General features: G+C 58.9%; 2 protein-coding genes across 3 annotated transcripts; both read left to right on the top strand.

The window, feature by feature from the left end:
* Positions 1 to 3,542: 3,542 nt before the first annotated feature.
* Positions 3,543 to 8,814, top strand: PTGDR (prostaglandin D2 receptor). Of its 2 annotated transcripts, none has more exons than XM_040602348.1 (2): positions 3,543 to 4,461; positions 6,769 to 8,814. In XM_040602348.1, exons 1-2 carry the CDS (start codon positions 3,646 to 3,648, stop codon positions 7,351 to 7,353), a joined length of 1,401 nt encoding a protein of 466 aa, XP_040458282.1. In that variant the 5' UTR covers positions 3,543 to 3,645; the 3' UTR covers positions 7,354 to 8,814. The 2 variants fall into 2 exon arrangements, with proteins under 2 accessions (XP_040458282.1, XP_040458283.1); XM_040602349.1 differs by having other exon boundaries at positions 6,623 to 6,998.
* Positions 8,815 to 13,739: 4,925 nt separating this feature from the next.
* PTGER2 (prostaglandin E receptor 2) lies at positions 13,740 to 16,862 on the top strand. The gene is made up of 2 exons (XM_040602320.1): positions 13,740 to 14,598; positions 16,617 to 16,862. The coding sequence occupies exons 1-2, from the start codon at positions 13,750 to 13,752 to the stop codon at positions 16,860 to 16,862; spliced, it is 1,095 nt and encodes a 364-aa protein (XP_040458254.1). The 5' UTR covers positions 13,740 to 13,749.
* The last annotated feature ends 1,150 nt before the right edge of the window (positions 16,863 to 18,012 follow it).

The raw sequence follows: 18,012 nt of genomic DNA, 5'->3' as shown, positions 1-18,012 counted from the left end.
GAGCACCCACCTGCCCATGCCGGGGAGCTGTGACCCCGCAAAATCCCACCACGTGGAAGAAGTGAAAGGCTGAAAGCCTGGTGGGTGTCTAGTCTGGGGAAACCAGAGCTGGGGAAGAAGCAGGAATGGGAGAGGACACCGGGGAGGGGAGGGTGGTGCTCTGCTCCCATCCCTTGGGGAAATAGGGGTCCCTGGGAAGGAGAGTGGGGCTGGGATGGGTGAGGAAGCACCAGCCCGCAGTGACTGAGCGCTCCTGGGCAGGGAGGAGGGTGGCTCTTCTCTGCAGGGCACTCTCAGCCTTGTTTGCTTGACATGTGAATATCCAGCAGGATCCCGGCCAGCCACATCCTTCCATCCAGCTCCCCAGCACCGTGCTGCCGGCCAAAACCCTCCCCGCCTAACGGGCTCTAAATTAGGTTATTCAGACACTGCTACAAACACTTCCAAAGAGAGTGCTGAGCTTGAGGAAGGCGAGAAAATCGCTGTACGGCTACCCAGAGCCGTGCCGCTGATGAAGAGCAGGCAGACAAGGCTTCTCTGGGCAGCAGCGGCTAGTTGGGGGAAGCTGAGCTTGGCAATAACATGGCACGGCAGCGGAGCAGGCACTCACTTGCCACCCCTCGCCGCTACCCGGCTGGCAAGGACAAGGCGTATGGGGTCAGCAAGAGTTTTGGAAAAAAAACCTCTGAAATTCCTTGCGGATGTTTCAAGTTTTTCCAGCTCCTCATTTGTCTTCTGGGTTTTGTGGCGTGCTGCTTTTTCTTCTGCTTTGGGTTATTTTGATGCCTGGGCTTTTTTTTCCCCTCTCCGCCAGGAATGTGACCGGCAAGAAGAGGGTCACGTCGGAAGTGTGACGAACAGAAGAGATTCGTCATACGGGGTGATGAGACTTTCTCAAAATTGTCCCCGTCCCCCCGCCCCCCAAAAAAGCTGCAATTTATGCAAATGAACAAAAAGAATAGCTAAACAGGGACTCGGTGCATCTGGCTGCCCACGCTGGTTTCTCTCCCAGGGGAGACGAAGGAGGGAGACGAGTCTGCGGTTACGCTCCTGGCTGCACACCCACCCCGGTCCCGAGCCTGGCTCCACGGTGCTGGGGGCTGGATCCCCCTCCACAGAGAAGGACAGTTACCGTGGCCAGCCATGCTCAGCGTCAGACCTTCCAGCAGTGGGGGAAAAGAGCTGAGACCAGGGGGAAAAGCATCCTCCTGCCTGGCTGCTCTGTCACCCCAGTCACAGCTGCACTGGGTGGCTGCCTCCCACACCCAGCGCCTCAGAGGCATGGTTGGAGCAGGAGATAGTCCCAAAAAGCCTTCTCCATCCCAGGCTTTCCTCATCACCCCAGTACCGAGCAGCGTCCCCTGGTCTTTGGTGCATCCAGGAGCAGCTCCCACCCCCAAAAAGGGCTGAATTTCATCATGGTTCCTCCTCCTCCTCTCCCTCAGCAACCTATTTCTGCTGAATTTGGCCTTCTGGCTTTGTTCAACAGGCTGGTATCTGTCGAGGGACTTCTCAGTAGTTCTGGGGAAGCCCAGCACTGGGTCTCTTCCCCATCAGAGCAGACTAGCAGTGACATGGCCTTTGCGGGAGTGTGCAGTGTCACCACCCAGATGGCAGCAAGTCCCTGGGACCTGCCATGCCCGGGTGAAGGGGAACAGCATCCCCCAGCACCCTCAGTGCAGGAAGGAAAGCAAAGCCCAGGCGTTTCACTTGGAGAGGCGGCTCCTGCGGGCGAAGGCAGCTTGCCTGGCGTGGGTTTTTGGTTTAAGATGGCAGATTTCCGCTCTGAGCAAAAAGGAGTGGGGATGCTCTGCCCATGCGCAAGGCCCAGCCTGGGGCGAGGACCATCCTCCCCGGTGTTTGTAGCACTGCAGCAGGGCTGGCACCAATTGCCCCAGGGGCCGGGACAGACACACAGGACACGCTAGCTGATCAGCCCTCTGGAGCTGCTGGGCTCTCCTTCCCAATCTTCAACCTGGGGAAAAACCTGAGGGATCCCACGCTGCCAGGATCACCCCAAAAAGAGCTGCTGCGTGCTCTGAAGAGGGGTACACTCACTGGGGGCCTGGCTACCCACCGGCTTGCCCTCCCCACCCCCCCACCCCCCCCTTCCCGCAGCCTCCCCAGCTCCTCATCCACAGGGAGCTGACAACAGGTGCTGGGCTTGCTAAAGGTGCCGGGGGCTGTGTTTCGGAGCTGCTGGCTGGGAGGATAGCGCTCGGATTGCTTCCCCAGGCAGGCTGGATTTCTTCTCCCCTGGGCCCCAGGCAGGCAGCAGCCGCTGGGTTCGCGTTCAGCCCTAGCGAGGGCAGCACTTCAACGCAGCACGGGTACCAGCCCCAGCCTGCACCGAGTTTTATCTCAATTTCTTCCAGAACCGGGACCCCCGCCTCACAGCACCAGCCAGAAACGGCCCCTGCCCTCTCTGCCAGAGAAGTCACCAGCATCCTTCATGCAGCACGAACCATACAGTCCATCACTAAAACATGACAGGGATGATGTCTGGCCCCTCAGACCTCCTCTCCCACCCCTCCTGTCATCTTGATACTTTCCTGTGCTTCACGTACACTCATCCAGAGCGGCAAACAGGGGCCAGAAAGCAGATAACTACACTTTCATGCTTATTCATCATCAAATGCACCCCACAAGCCATGGTATGCATTATGCCGTGGCATTTCTGTGGCTAGAAAAGCCACTTCTTTTCCTGGAAGAAGCTTTGGGGGTTCTCCTGGAGTTTTCATCTGGACTAGTGGAGCACTGACATGGGCACGGAGGGGCCAGGAGCCCTGTAACAGGGGGCTTGGCAGCAGCATGGCCACACAGCCAGCATGAGGGATGGGGCGCAGGTAGACGCGGTGCCTGGCTGGGTTGAAGGCTCAGCGCTGCACGTCTCCCGGGATGTACAGAGGGAGGGCACCCCGAGGAGCGAGGGCATGGGGCAAAGGGCTCCCTGGGAGCGCAGGGGGCGCTGGGCAGGAGATGGCACCCAGCAGTGAAATGTCCCTGGGGTAACTCTGTCCATTCCCTGCCTTACCCACCCCAGTGCAGCAGCTGGCCTTGGCCCCAGCCCTCCACCCCATCACTCCACTCAGACCCAACACCCCCCCCCCCGGACCCCTGCCGCGGGCTTGCCCCCAACTCCCTTACCGGCAGCCAGCCCTGGGGCTCAGCATACTGGTTCCAGCCCCATCGCCCCCCAGGGCCTCAGCCCCGACCCTTTTGCCTGTGACCCCCCCGCGACTCTGCCGTATCCCCCTCCCCATACCCCAGGTCCCCTGCCCCCGTTCTGCGCCCCACAACCCCCCTGCCCACGCACCCAGCTGCCACCCACTTCTCCGGACCCTCCCCGGGCTCAGCCCCCGGGGATCGCCCCCGCCCGCCGCCGCGGCTCGCCGCGGGGGGGTTGTAGCGGGTCCCCCCGGCCCCCAGCCGCCCCCCGCCGGGCCGGGGCGGGCCGGGCAGCGGGAAGGGGCCGCCCCGGGGGCCGTACCCGGCCGTGCCGCCCCGCCTCCCCGCTCCCTCCTCCCTCCGCCCCACCGGGGCCAGTCGCCGCCGGCAGCCGCGGCGCAGCCCGGTGCGGTGCGTCCCGGTAGGCTACGGGCTGTCCCAACGCGGTGCGGCTCAGCCCCTTGCGGGATTATCCCGATGGAGACGGAGGGTTACCGGTGCCGTAGCAGCCGGTACATCGAGGGAGGGCAGTCGGCGGTGCCCAGCTCGGTGCTGTTTGCCGCCGGGCTGTTGGGCAACGTGCTGGCCTTACTGCTGCTGGGCCAGCACCGGCGCCGCTCCCGGTCCCCCGGCGGCCGCCCGCCGCGGGTCTCCGCTTTCTACGTGCTGGTGAGCGGGCTGGCAGTCACCGACCTGCTGGGCAAGTGCTTGCTCAGCCCCATCGTGCTGGCAGCCTACGCCTACAACCGCAGCCTCAGCGAGCTGGGGCCGGGCGGGCGCAGCGAGGGCGAGCCGGGCGTCCTCTGCCAGCTCTTCGCCTTCCTCATGGCCTTCTTCGGGCTGGCCCCCACCCTGCTGCTGCTGGCCATGGCGCTGGAGTGTTGGCTGTCCCTGGGGCATCCCTACTTCTACCGACGGCACTTCACCCGGCGGCTGGGTGCCACACTGGGGCCGGTGGCGGCAGGGCTCTGCGCCCTTTTCTGCGCCCTGCCGCTACTGGGCTTCGGGGTGCCCATGCAGTATTGCCCCGGCACGTGGTGCTTCATCCGTATGGCCGGTGGCGGGCCGCGCCACCTCAGCTTCCCCGTCCTCTATGCCAGCTTGATGGGCCTGTTGGTGCTGGCCATCGGTGCCTGCAACGTGAGCAGCATGCGGCACCTCTACAGCATGGCACGGCGGCAGCCCCACCGTGGGCCCGCCGCCACCGCTGCCCCGCATATGGAAGAGCTCGACCACCTCATCCTGCTGGGGCTCATGACCGTCCTCTTCACCATCTGCTCCCTGCCGCTCATCGTGAGTACTCCTACTGGCTCCCTCGCCCGGAACAGAACCCACAATGCCCCCTGCCCCCGGGAGCTCGGGTGGTTGCTTTGCCCCCCCCCCCCGAATACCCACCACCCCATCCCCATGGGTCTGTCATTGCATTAACCTCCACACACTTCCCCTACCTCCCAAGGATGTTGGATTGTTGCTTTGGTCCTCTCTGAATAGTCCCTCACACTGTCCGTGGGGCTCAGGTCATTGCCTAAACCCCCTTGGCATAACCCCCACATCACCACCACACAGTCCTGGGGGGTCAGGTTGTTGCTTTGGCCCCTTGGAAAAAGCTCTGGCACCACCACTCACTCCCAGAGGTGTTAGGAGTGGGGGTTTCATTGCTTTAGTCCCCCCTGAATAACCCACCATACCACCCTGACCCTGAGGGTCAGGTTATTGCTTTAACCTCCTCCCCCCCCCCCCATCCCATTCTGCCAGGTTGCCCCCTCAATAGCCACCACCCACACCACATCTCCAGCAGTTAATTTATTACTTTAATGCCCGCCCCCACTCCCCCACCCCCCCCCCCGGCCCAAATGATCCCCCATTACCACTACTCTGTGCCAGGGGTGTCACAGAGGAGGGGATGAGAGAGTTACTTTGTTCCTCTCTGAGTGTCCCTACCCTGTCCCAGGGGTCTGGCTGTTGCTTTAATCCCCATGGAATAACCCCAGCAGTACCACCCAGTCCCAGGATGGGGGCTTAATTCATTGCACTAATCCCGCTGGAATAACCACACCACTACCCTGTCCCAGGGGTTGGCTAAACCTCCATGGAATACCTGCTCCCCCTCCATCACCACCACCCCGTCCCAGGAAGGGTTGTATCACTGTGTTGCCCCCTCCCAGAATACCCACCACCAGCATCATGGCCCCAAGTGTTAGTTCACTGCTTTAAACCTCATGGAATATTCCCCCCCCCCCCCATCACCATCACTCTATCTGAGAGCTGCCAGGGGAAGGGCTGGGTAATTACTTTGGCCCCATCTGAGTGTCCCCCACCCCATCCCAGGGGTCTGGTCATTGCTTTAATCCCATTGGAATACCCCCCCCCCCCCACGGTGGTTGCCCCAGAGGTGTTGAAGGTGATGGGGGGGGGGGTAAGTTTATTGCTTTAGCCCCTTGAAATAACTGTGCCCCTCCCCCAGCTCCTGTTCGTAGGGAGATTCGTTCATTGCGCTAGAGCTTTCCATAACCCACCCATTCCCACACACCCCCCCCCCCCCCCCCGCCAGTCCCGGAGGTGCTGGGTGGATCCAGCTCCCAACCACACTGGCTTTCCCAACCTAGGGGAAATCCTCCCTGAAATCCTTCCACTTCTTCCCCGGGGGTGGGGGTCCCGCTGGTGGAGTGGGGGTGGGAGACCCCCAATGTGACAGAGCCCTAAGTGGCCCCCTCCCTCAGTGTCCCATGTCCCTGGGCTGGATCCTGCAGCATCACCTTGCTGTTAGCCTCTGTAGGCAAAGCTCATGCTGCAAAGGGGGCTATCCCAAAATCAGGATGAGGGTGCAGGTGCTGCCACTGCCCTAGGTGACAACTTCCACCTCCGCTCCCCATCCCCTCTATCACATCCTGGGAGCCCATATTGTGATGCACCAGTCACCAGTAGCCCTGGCGCGAGTGGTTTTGTAATAACCCCAGTGAAAGCCCTGTGGTCCTCAAAGAAGCAGGGTTTGGGGCTGGATGTGGAGGTGGAGGAAGGACCTTAACCCAGCAAAGGCCCCCACCTGGCAGCCCTCCAGCTGAGTTACCTAGTGGATGCCTAGTCTGATACCCATCATGGGGTGGAGGACAACGCAAGTGGGGTGCCCCAGCCTTGGGAGCAGAGCTGCACCCTCCTGCGGAGCCTGCGTGCTTCCTTTATCTATGAAACTACCCCAGTCACCAGGGACACCTCTTCAGCTCTGACCTCCTGGCCCTGATGGGGACATGGTGCCCTTATGCCGCCACTGTCTGTGGCATAGCCCCAGCTCCCAGTTTCAGGGCTTGCAACACACAACATGTGCTGATTTGATGCATAAGGATATCGAGGGTTTAAAACTTCTTTTCCTACCCCCAGGGGAATCTCCTTACTCTTAACTTTACCCCTGTAGTGAGATCTTTCTTCATTTTTCCCTATTCCTTTGGGGTTTTGACAGATCCGAGCATATATGGGGGCTTTTGCTGCTGATATCAATGAGAATGCTGACCTCAGTGCCCTGCGGTTCCTCTCCGTGAACTCCATCGTGGACCCCTGGGTCTTCATCATCTTCCGCACCTCCGTCTTCCGCATGTTTGTCCGCAGGGTTTGCCGGAGGCTAAATTCCCGGAAAGCCACCCTGAAGGGACCTGTCCCAGGGGAGGACGGCCAGTTCTGTCCCCTGGGCTGGCGCAGGACAGACACCCCACAGCTTGGCTTCCCCTGAACCTGTGGGTCTTGCAGAAGCTGGCACATGCTGGTGAGGATGAGGAGCAAGCCTTTGGCCCTGTACCCCTGCCCCGGAGCATCCTGAGGCAGCATGGGGCTGGCGCAGGCGGGGATGGCGTCCGGCTTGCAGTGAGGGGCAGGCGTGAAGTGTTTCTGCACCCTCCCCAGGCTGCGTTTCACCCCAGAGAGGAACCTTGTGGGGGTTCCTGGATACCTGTGAATATTTCTGAGCAGCAGCACTTTGTGGAGGGTTTGGGGAGCACCCGGCTCCAGGAAAGCAGGAGGGTTTTGGCGTGTGGCTTCAGGGCAGTGGGGACGCACAGGGCGGAGAGGGGGGGTGTGTGTGTCCATCAAATAAAAGTGGTTCGGAGCCCTGCTCTATCACCTTGTCCTGTGCATGATCCCCTTCTACACCAAGGGAGGTTATGTGGGACTGGTTTGGGGTGTCCCCAGAATGGGTGAGGGGGGGGTGAGGGGACACTTTGGAGGTGTGGAGACTCAGAAACTTCAGCAGCAGCTCATGGCTGCACCAAGGAGCTGGAGGGCAGGCAGTGTCCCTCCCTCTCTCCCTGGGACACACATCATCCCTCCCCAGGACACCCGTTATCCCTTCCTGGGATGCCCATCGTCCCTCCCCAACCCCATATTCCCTAAGCAGAGCTGTGGTTTCTCTGCCGTGGCTTGCTCTTCTCTTGAAAATTGATTCCTCCAAGTGCTAATGTTGCATTTGTGTTACTCAGATAGCTACCTGTCCTGCTGTAATTATTTTAATTCAGTATTTATGATGATCCTGAGACCTAATAAGAGCAGTAATTGAGAGAATACAGAGCCTGGGATGTATAACCTCACCGGTGCAGGCACGCGAGCAAACAATCATTTTAATGAAAGATCTATTTCCCCTCAACCACATGTATTAACTGGATTTAGTATCTGCCTCAAGTGACCATTTAGGCCAAAAAAATTATAGTGACCAAAGTCCCCATCTGCTTAGTGTCCTTGGAGAAGACAGGGAAAATACTTCTCTCCCTCTATTTAGCTAAGCCTTGCAACGTGCATTTATGTTCCTGCCAGTTCTTGTGTATTTACTCTTGGTGTCAAATGGATTCTGTTTTTGAAGGAAGAAACTCACGCAAATCTATCTTGGGGATTTTTGGAGGCAACCTGGTTGGGTTGGCTCTGCCAGTTGGACCAGCCAGGCTCTCCTGGCTGGAGAAAAGGGCAGACCTATATTTGGGTCTGTACTGGGGGGTCTTCAAGCTCCCTGCTCCTTGTCTTTTATCAGGGTTTTCTAAGGAAAAAGAAATGAAATGAGGGTTGGTCCCTCTATCGGTTTCATGTTACTGGCAGTATTGACTTGGAGATGGTTCACGTGGGACTGCAGAGTCAACAGCCCTGAGCCTGCGCTGTGGCTTTCACCGGACCTGTTTCACCGCAGCAGGATGAAGGTGAGATAACAGCTCTGCAAAATCTTGCTGTTGCCCCCCCCCCCCCCCGCCGTGGGATCTCCTCCACTGTATGGATTCACACACCACTCCAGACAGAAAGACCAGGCACGGCCAGGCTAAGAGTGTGTGCAGCAATGTGAGCGGTGGGTGCCCAGCTGGGACAGCCCATCATCCGCCCATCACCCCAGCCAGGATTCACTCCTGGAGAGTCTGCCAGGAGATGTCCCTGCCCTGCAATATGTGTATTTAGAGCCCAGGGCAACCATGCTCCATGCAAAGCAACAATTAAATTAAAAAAAAAAACCCAAACACAACAGATTCTTTGTTAAGGTGTACGAATACAGACTTCATCTGAGCTCTGAGATGATGCATAGACTGTCGTGTCTGACCCATCCATGAATCTGCCGTCAGAGGAAAGAAATCATGGAGCCACCAAGCACGATGGGGGCTTGCAGGCTGCCAGGGTGACTCCCCTGTCCCCACACTATCCCCGCTCCCTGGCTGAGCTCGCGCACATCCCAGCGACCTTGACGCGCTCATCTGGCTCCAGTAGTGCTTTTAATTGGCATTCTGCCCTTATTGGTGTCCTACCTGCTCTGGGAGCAGACTTGGAGTCTCCAGCCGGCCGCCGCTATCTCTGGGCAAGCCGAGCTCCAGCTGCACCCAACAAGGTTTCTGCTAGCGGCTGGACGCCAGGCCACCCTCCCAGCAGATAAAATCACTCCTCAACGTGTTTCTGGGCCTGGGGCTGCCGTATCGCGCTCCTCTCCAGAGATGGCAGCACGTCCCCAGCCAGGACTGGGCTCCCAGCCTGCCTGAGCACGCTGGGTGCAAGCCGCTGCGAGGAAGGGGCTGCCGCTCTCCAAGTCGCTCCCTTGGACAACCCACTTTTCAACGCCTGAACACATATGGTTTGGGGCTTTGAGAGTTACATCAAAGCTCAGAGCCCCTTCCTATTGCCCAGCTTGGAAAAAATGAAAATAAAATAAAAATGAAAAATCCCTGCAACACGCAGTTTAGTTGTAGATGTTGCTAAGAAGGAACCGCAAAAGCCCAGAGGCTCAGGGCTCTCCGGCCAAATGCTGAAGAGGTGAGAGCTGCTGTGTGAGCCCTCCCTGCCTGCATCCTCCTTCCAGGCTCCTCGCACTGCTCAGTCATTCCCCATGACCCCCCCCCCGCCAGAGTGCTCCTGTGCCAGCCGATCCTCAAAGGGACGGACCTAATGCTTACTGAAGGCAATAAAGAGACGCTGCTCGGCTCAAGGCTGTGGCTCATGCCAACGATGCTCTTTTTGGAGCTGTTATGCCATGCCTGCTACCCTCTGGCACTGCCAGCTGCCCTGTCCCACGCTCCTGGTGCCACTAGCATCACCTAACCCTGCATCTTGCTCCTTTCCTGGACATAAATCAATAAATCAAGCACAGTCAGGTGTTGCTGGGTTTTTTTCAGCTCATGAAATCCAAGCACAACTTTGCACAAGCTCATTTCCCAGAAAATTGTTTAGTTCTTGCGAGGAGCTTTTTTTTTTTTTTTCATTGTCTGCCTGCATTTTTCAGCCATTCTGGACGCAGAAAGGCACGTGCCTGGGCAGGCAGCAGCACCAGGGCTGCCAGGCACCCAAGCCAGGACGCTCAGCCTTCGGGGCTGTAAGACACAACCGGTCCAAGAGTGGCTTGATTTTTTTTTTTAATCCATGTACCCAGGTGCTTGCACAGGACGGCAAAGCCAAAACCCAGACCTGCCGCCGGTGCTCAGCCCTGCTTTTCCAGGGAGGTGCATGAGGCCGCTGGCAGCCCCGACATGTGAGATAAGGGACGGGGCTGGGAAGGATTGGGAAGAAAAATTATGTCTGGCTTTGCTAAAAGCAAGCCATATGGGGGTTTGGTTTAAAAGGGTTGAAATCCACCTCTGCAGTCATCCTTGCACAGACAGGAGGGCTGTTCTCCTCCCTGCCCCTGGTGCCAAAACTGTCCTTTAAAACCTACCAGGGATAGAGCAGGATCCCCCCTGCCCCCACCCCCCCAACCACAGGCAGCAGACTCCAGCTGCGGAGTCCTCTTGGCTGTAGGGTTTATACGAAATTCATGCAGCTTTCCTACAAGCCCAGAGTTTTTTGTTCAAGTGGGCCAACCCTGGAAGTTCTTTAGAGAAAACAATGCCAACCCTTGGGAAGATATATGAGGGGCGTGTCCAGAGCCGGGCAGGGGCTGGGGCACAAGGCTGATGGGGGGCGGCTGAGGGAGCTGGGGGGGTCAGCCTGGAGGGAAGGGGCTCAAGGGGGGACCTTATTGCTCCCTACAGCTGCCTCAAAGGAGGGCGTAGCGAGGTGGGGGTCGGTCTCTTCTCTCCAGTAACAAGCAATAGGACAAAAGGAAACAGCCCCAAGTTGTGCCAGGGAAGGTTTGGATTGGATATGAGGAAAAACTTCGCCACCTAAAAGGTTGTCAAGCACTGGCACAGGCTGCCCAGGGGAATGGTCGAGGCACCGTCCCTGGAGGTATTTCAAAGAGGTGTAGATGTGGCCCTTGGGGACAGGGTTTAGTGGTGGGCTTGGCAGTGCTGGGTTAACAGCTGGTCTCTATGATCTTAAGAGTCTTTTCCAACCCAATTCTATTTGGTCCTTGTTAGAGGCAAGACACCCGAGATAAACAAAAGGAAGAAAATAAATACTTCCCAAGAAACAGACAGATTGTACCAAGTGGCCTGTTCCTGGTTTTGAGCTCAGAAGGGGGAGGGGGGGGGAAAAAAAAAGCCCAGCAATTTTCCTATTATTGCAAAAACATCCCATCAGAGGTGCCTGCTGGCTGAGAAGCCTGAAGCCCCAAATGGGTATTTAAGACTCCATTAGCTGCCAGGAAAATGAGCTCCAGAAGATGCCAAAACCCCTTCCCGAGCTGTGACATGGAACACCAGAAAGGAGTAGGAGGCTGGGAAAAGCCTTGGAGCAACCACCCTACAGGGTGCTTTCTGCTCGGAAAAGGTCTCCAGAGAAGCAGACTGCAGCCTCCACAAGCTGCTCGGATGGGCCAGGCCAGGATTTGGTCTCAGCTCCATTTTTTTATCCTGATTTTTGTGGTTAATTGGATTTGTTTTGGGTTGTGGGTCTCATCCAGCCCTCAGGAAACCAACAGGATTGTTCCCACCATCAGACGTGTCCACATGCTTTGGTGCTCTGCTGGATCAGGTCTGCAGGGCTGGGAGCGAGGTTAAAAGAGGTGCTGGGATGTGCGTTTTTCTGGCCCACCTGCATGCAGGGTTAGTCTGGGAATTGGCTAAAACACCTTCCCCTCCATCACACCCCTCATTTTTGCCATGGGAATGGGGAGGGCTGGGGCTGTGGGTGCCCTGCCGCTGGCACAGTGAGTGCGTGTCCTCTCCAATGCGCTGAGAAGCCTTCGATCTGCCTGACAGAAGAAACCGAAGGGAGGAAGAGGAGCAGTACCTCGGAAATGGAGGTACTGTCACAAACCACAGCTCACCCAGCCCTGGAGTTTGTTGTGTAACGTATTTCCTTTACGAAGTTCCTGTTAGAAAAGCAAGATTTTAAAGAGAACAGCCAAAATGCACTTGAGGCAGCAACCTGCCACATCCATGCTAGAGTCAGTCAATGCCACGCCATTTCCCTGGGGTTTGGGGGGACTTTGCAAAGAGAATTTCCCATTAGGACATGGATGAAGGGGTGCACCTGAGCCGGATCCCAGCTTGGAGGTCAAGGGCAAAGGCTTTGCTCTCAGCATGGAGGGAAGAGGACTGGGGTCATGGCTGGGGAAATACTACGCAACAGCGAGAGTTTCCTGCGCCATGTGTCGAGCCCCTTCTACAAGCTCTTTCTCAGCCCCCGCATGGGCTTGGGTGCCCTGCCCACCATCTACACCTTCTCCGCCGCCTTCTGCTCCTTGCCGCTGGTGGGCTTTGGGCACTACGTGCAGTATTGCCCTGGCACCTTATGCTTTATCCAGATACACCTGGACTACCTCCAGCACAGGCAGAAGGAGCTTTCCTGGAACTGGTATGAGGGGCAGATGAGCCGCGCTCAGCCAGGCTGGCAGCAGGAAGAGGGGCTCCCACCGATGTCCCCCCACCACACTCACGACCAGACACCAGCTGAAGGCTGCACCCCCATGGGGACCTCTGATGATACATGGGAGAGGAGTCAGTGGGGACGTGTTGTGGGGCTGGCCACGGGGCGGGGGGTTCTGGGTGGGCTCCGGGTGCTTCTGGGGCTGTGGGGAAGCCACCCACGCAGCCCAGGCTCTGCTGTGGCTCCCTGGTAGCCCACGGTGAGCAGGATGGTGGATATGGCACCAGAGCTCATCGTGCCTTGGGGTCCTTGGGCCAGCACCGGCGCTCGCTGCCCACCTGGGGCTCCCGGAGCCGTACCGGCACCAAGGCTTAAAGTAAACTTGGTGCTCCCTAAGCGGTACCAGGTATCGCTGGGAGTCAAGGATCCCAGATGGGCACCGGGTCTTGCCGTACCCCTCGGGGATCCCAGATGAGCATGGTGCCTCGCTGTGCCTTGGGGCTCCTGGATCTTTCTAAGGCTCCCGGTCCGGTACCGGGACTCTCAGGCTTGACCGGGGCTGGCTGTGTGTGTGGCTCCCAGAGCAGCACCGGGGCTGGCCATGCCACTGGGCTCCCAGATCAGCATCGGGGCTGGCCTGGTGTCCAGGCCCCCGCAGCAGCACCGGGGCTCCCAGCCCAGTACCGGGTCTTGCTGTGAGCCCGGGGCTCCCTGCCCAGCATCGGGGCCGCCCATGCACGGGGCTCTCGGTCCAGTACGGAGACTCAGGACTGGCCGGGGGCTGGCCGTTAGAGGGGCTCCCGGCCGCGTACCGCGGCTGGCCGTGCCCCGGGGCTCCCGGAAAGGCACCGGGGCTCCCGGACCAGACGGGGCTGGCCGTGTGAGGGGTTTCCGCAGCAGCACCGGGTCTCTCGGACCGGCACCAGGACCGTCCGTGTGCAGAGCTCCCGACCCGGTACCGGGACTCTAGGCCCAGATGGGGGCTGGCCGTGCCTCGGGGCTCTCGGAGCCGCACCGGGACTTCCCGACCGGCACGGAGGCTGGCCGTGAGAGGGGCTCCCCGTCCGGTGCCGGGGCTGGCCGTGCCTCGGGGCTCCCGGAGCGGCACCGGGGCTCCCCGACAGGACGAGGGCTGGTCGTGTGAGGGGCTCTCGCAGCAGCACCGGGACTCCCGGCCCGGTACCGGGACTTCCCGACCGGCACGGAGGCTGGCCGTGAGAGGGGCTCCCGGCCCGGTACCGGGTCTGGCCGTGCCTCGGGGCTCCCGGAGCCGCCCCAGGAGGGGCCGGGGGACGGCCCGGGGCTCGGCGCGGGGCGGGCGCGGGGCGGGGGGGCAGCGCGGAGGCGGTGCCGGCGGGGCGGGCGGCGGCGCAGTCGGGCGGCGGCGGCGGGATGAACGGGACGGGCCGGGGGCTTTGCGAGCGCAGCGGAGCGCTACCGGCCGGGGCCCGCCCGCTGGTCAGTGCCCTCATGTTCTCGGCCGGGCTCTTGGGCAACCTGCTGGCCCTGGGGCTGCTGCTCTGCCGCCGGGGCCCCCGCGCCCGCCCGCCCTCCCTCTTCCACGTCCTGGTGCTGGCCCTGGTGGTCACCGACCTGCTGGGCACCTGCTCTGTCAGCCCCTTCGTCCTGGCCTCCTACCACCGCAACCGCACCCTGACCGCCCTGGCCCAAGGAGGACACATCTGCCTCTACTTCGGCTTTGCCATGAGCTTCTTTGGCCTCGCCACCATGCTAATCCTCTTCGCCATGGCGCTGGAGCGATGCCTGGCCCTGGGGCAGCCTTACTTCTATGAGCGCTTTCTCAGCCCCCGCACGGGCTTGGTTGCCCTGCCCACCATCTACACCTTCTCCGCCGCCTTCTGCTCCTTGCCGCTGGTGGGCTTCGGGCGCTATGTGCAGTATTGCCCTGGCACCTGGTGCTTCATCCAAATGCACCTGGACTACCTCCAGCACAACGGCAGCAGGGAGGTGTCTGGCTTGGACGTCACCTTCTCGCTTCTCTACGCCACCCTGCTCCTCTTCCTCATCCTCTCCGTGCTGCTCTGCAACCTCAGCGTCATTGCCAACCTGGCCCGCATGCACCGCCGCGGGCAGAAGACACGCCGGTTGGCCACACTTGAGCAGCCCCGGCCATCTGGCAGCTGCGTCCGGCGCATGTTCTCCATGGCTGAGGAGATTGACCACCTCCTTCTCCTCTCCATCATGACCATCACCTTTGTCATCTGCTCCCTGCCATTCACGGTGAGTGCAACTACCTCTCAGCTGGGCTGGGGTCCCTCTCCCCAGCACTCCCATTTCCCTCCCTCTCTTTATAAAGCTCCCTCTGACTCCAGTGCTCAAACCTCAAGGGTTGAGGTCAAAGCTTAGCTCTTCCTGAAGCTTGAGAGACCCCAGCTCTGCCATAAACTCGAGGCGATCTGCACATCCCTTGGGGAACTGGGAAAACCGCTCCCCATATCCCCAGTGCCAGAAGGTGGACAGGGTGGCAGGAGGGTGGGGTGGCAGGATGACTGGGTGGCAGGAAGATGGGGTGGCAGGAGCAGAGGTGCCCTCCCATCGCACAGAGGCTCCGAGGCCAGGCAGTGTGGCTCAGGCAGGGTCTGGGGTAGGGGTCTGCAGGACACGCAGCATCCCTGTGGTTCCTGGGAGCTGGGAACTCATGCTGGAGGTGTGAGGGGTGGCAGAACAATAAATTAGGCAAGGCTATTGCTGGGAACAGAGATCCGGCACTTGGGCCACAGCGAGCCTCTTCCCAGGAGTTGTACCCACATCCTGTGCCCCGTCCATGCACGAGGCTTCCAGCAGAAATACGGGGTTGAAACACCGCAGCCAAGTGAGGAAGGGGAGAGAGTGAGTCCCTTGATTCTGCCCTGGGCTCTCCTCATTGAAGGGCTGCTTTTCATCCATCCATCCAAGCCCTATTAAACCAGCAGCATCGTGGACTCCGGAGCACCTCAAGCCACTCGTGTGCCTTGCTGGTGTGTGCAAGCCCGCTGCTGTGGAGGGTCATTTTGTTCCCATTAGAAGCAAGCCCCACCAAGGTTGGGAGCACAGCCAGTGCTAATTTTGTGCTCATGGAGTTAAATAGATGCTACCTTCCCTTCGTGCTCCCTTTCTTCTCCCAAGGGAAAAGAAAATAACCACAGGCTGTAGCAGAGCCAGACTGCCTGGGTTTTAAGACAGAGAAAAGACAAAGCAGTAATGTCCCAATGCTCGTGAGCATCCCAAGAGCTAGAGTCAACATTTTGAGAGATGCTTCAGCTGCTGTCAATGGGCCCACACATGATGGGCAGCTCTCCCTGTGTTCCAAAAAAGCCCAGGTTTGGGTGCTGTGGTGGGACCCCTTGGTGGAGACATGTGGGCAGGGCTTTGCGGGTCTGGTTGGGGCAGATGGGATGGGAAGGTGCCACTGGTGGCGATCCTGTGGGCCCTGTGGTAGCAGATATAGTCTTATCCAGAAACACAGTGGCTTTTCTTTTCCCATCACCCAGCTCCCATGTGGGGTTGTGTTTGGGCTGCATTTTGGCAGTGTCTCAAACCGAGCTGCCCAATGCTGCTGGTGCCTCCTTGGTGTGACAGTTTCTCTTCTGGCCAGGGCTGCCAATGGCAGCCACCCTCTGAGAATGAGCCCAGGCACATGAACCCAGTGAGCATCAGGCAACAGCACCACAAAATCCTTCCCCAAAAAGCCTGGAGCAGCCCTTGGAAGTGCTGCACTGTCAGCATCCCCTGGCATCGTCTGCACTGTGGCCCCTCGTGCACCAGAATGCGCCATCCCTGGCTGGTACCCAATGGATCCCAGCCAGAGGGGTGATGCTCATGCCTCCTGTGCCCCCAGCTCCCATCCCCTCTCCCCCGAAGTGAGGGGGTGACGATTCGACCTGTATGAGTAAGGAGTGCTGAGTCACCCTTCCAGGAAGCCCCATGAACTACTATGAGTCGGCATGTTGCAGGAAGGACCGGAGTGGTCCAGCACTCTGCATCCTGTCCATCTTGCACATTTATTTGTCCTGTGTGATTTTCAAGGTGAGACCCACCACTTTCATAACTAGTCACTGGCTTAATTGCATTAGGGCTACACAAAGCCTTGCTGCATGCTGAGAGCAGAGGCAGACCTGGCTTTCATTAGCAAGAAGTTCATTTAAACTGGTGGAGGCAGCAAGTGTGCTGTGACAGCCCAGATTTCTCCAAGAAGCTGCCTGGGGGCTGGATCCTGGAAGCCCAGACCTGGCATTATTTCTCCCCATTGTGTTTTGCAGATCCGTGCCTATGTGAACAAGTTCAGCAAGGAAGAAGACAACCACGACTGGGACCTCCTAGCCCTGAGATTTCTCTCTATTAATTCCATCGTTGACCCTTGGGTCTTTGCCATCCTGAGGCCATCGGTCCTGCGGTTCATGCGCTCGGCGCTGTGCTGCCAGGTGACCCCTGCGAGCCAAGACAGACAGACTCCATCCCCCGCAAAGACAAAGCTGGCAGCACGGCTGGACCCTTGTGGGCAGTAGATCCATCGGCCATTCCAGGAGACATCTGCCAGGTGAAGCACAGCCCTGACAGATGTTAATGGATCCCTGCCTTATGGCCTATAAAGAGACGTATCTGCTGCAGGGTGCGCCAGGTACGAATGGCTCGGGCCAGGTGTCACCGCATGTCTGGGAAGCCCCTGGAAAGCTGATGCAGTCTCTCACAGGTCAAAAAATACAGCAGGACAAGATCGGGAGGGCTGATGAGTACCTGGATAGCTCTGTCTCCCTTTAATAGGGCTGATGATTACCTGGATAGCTCTGTCTCCCTTAAATAGGGCTGCTCCTGCCTGGCCAAGGATGCAGGCTGCATTCAGCCACGCTGCAGGGTGGTCAGGGGGTGAAGAATGGGGGGGCTTTGTTATAACACTGCTGCTGTGGGGGGTGTCAGGGAGGAGAGCTTCCCACTGGTGTGCTTCCCAGCAAGGTCCCCGCAATTGTTTCAGGCTGAAGGCAGCGTGCAGGCAGGGGTACAGGTCCTGGAGATGGGGCTGGGTGGCTGCCATTGCTACAAGCACCCGTCTCTGCCTCCAGGTCCCTAGGGACTGGGTAGGAGAGGAAGGGAGCAGTGTGTCCCCAAATACTCCCCTTCATTTGTTAGGCAGGTTGCCTAAAGAAATGCAGTTTATCAGGTGTTGGTCTGTGTGCATGTGTCTGTCTGTCTGTCCGCCAGCCGTTTGTAGGCTCCAGTGGGTGCCCGCCCAGCATGTCTGAGGGGCACTGGGGCAGAAAAAAAGCCAGTGTGGCACTTCCCTTGGGCTGTGATGGCAGCAGAGCTGTGTGGGCCCTCCTGAGCCACATTTTGCGGTTTTCTTTACCCTGTAGTTTGTGCAGGAGCTGACAAGGGGAATAAAGAGCCCAATGAGGGGGAGAGGTTTTGGTCGCAGCTGTGGCCTTACCCATAACCAAGTATGGTTATAGTCCAGGGTTATGCTGCTGATGGGTTTTGGGTTGGTGTGGAGAGGGCTCATCCTCCTGGGCTGCCTGGCGAAGTGCCCTTGATTGCCCTCCTGCTGGCTTGAGACAAGCCTGCTCAGGGGCATCACTTCTGGAGAGGTTTGATTTTTTTTTTTTTAAAAAAAAAAGGCAAACACCCCCAAGAAAACCAAAAGACCCAAGTGCAGAAACATCC

Source organism: Falco naumanni, chromosome 7, assembly GCF_017639655.2.
Source record: "Falco naumanni isolate bFalNau1 chromosome 7, bFalNau1.pat, whole genome shotgun sequence".
In the NCBI taxonomy this organism is placed as follows: domain Eukaryota; kingdom Metazoa; phylum Chordata; class Aves; order Falconiformes; family Falconidae; genus Falco; species Falco naumanni.
This window is presented reverse-complemented; position numbering and strand designations above follow the sequence as displayed.

What these genes read in the sequence shown, in the direction of transcription:
- PTGDR (XM_040602348.1), top strand. Translation starts at nt 3,646, where the DNA reads ATGGAGACGGAGGGTTACCGGTGCCGTAGCAGCCGGTACATCGAGGGA. An exon ending in TCTGCTCCCTGCCGCTCATC is followed by an intron (nt 4,462 to 6,768) that starts GTGAGTACTCCT and finishes GTTTGTCCGCAG; the next exon opens with GGTTTGCCGGAGGCTAAATT.
- PTGER2 (XM_040602320.1), top strand. Translation starts at nt 13,750, where the DNA reads ATGAACGGGACGGGCCGGGGGCTTTGCGAGCGCAGCGGAGCGCTACCG. An exon ending in TCTGCTCCCTGCCATTCACG is followed by an intron (nt 14,599 to 16,616) that starts GTGAGTGCAACT and finishes TGTGTTTTGCAG; the next exon opens with ATCCGTGCCTATGTGAACAA.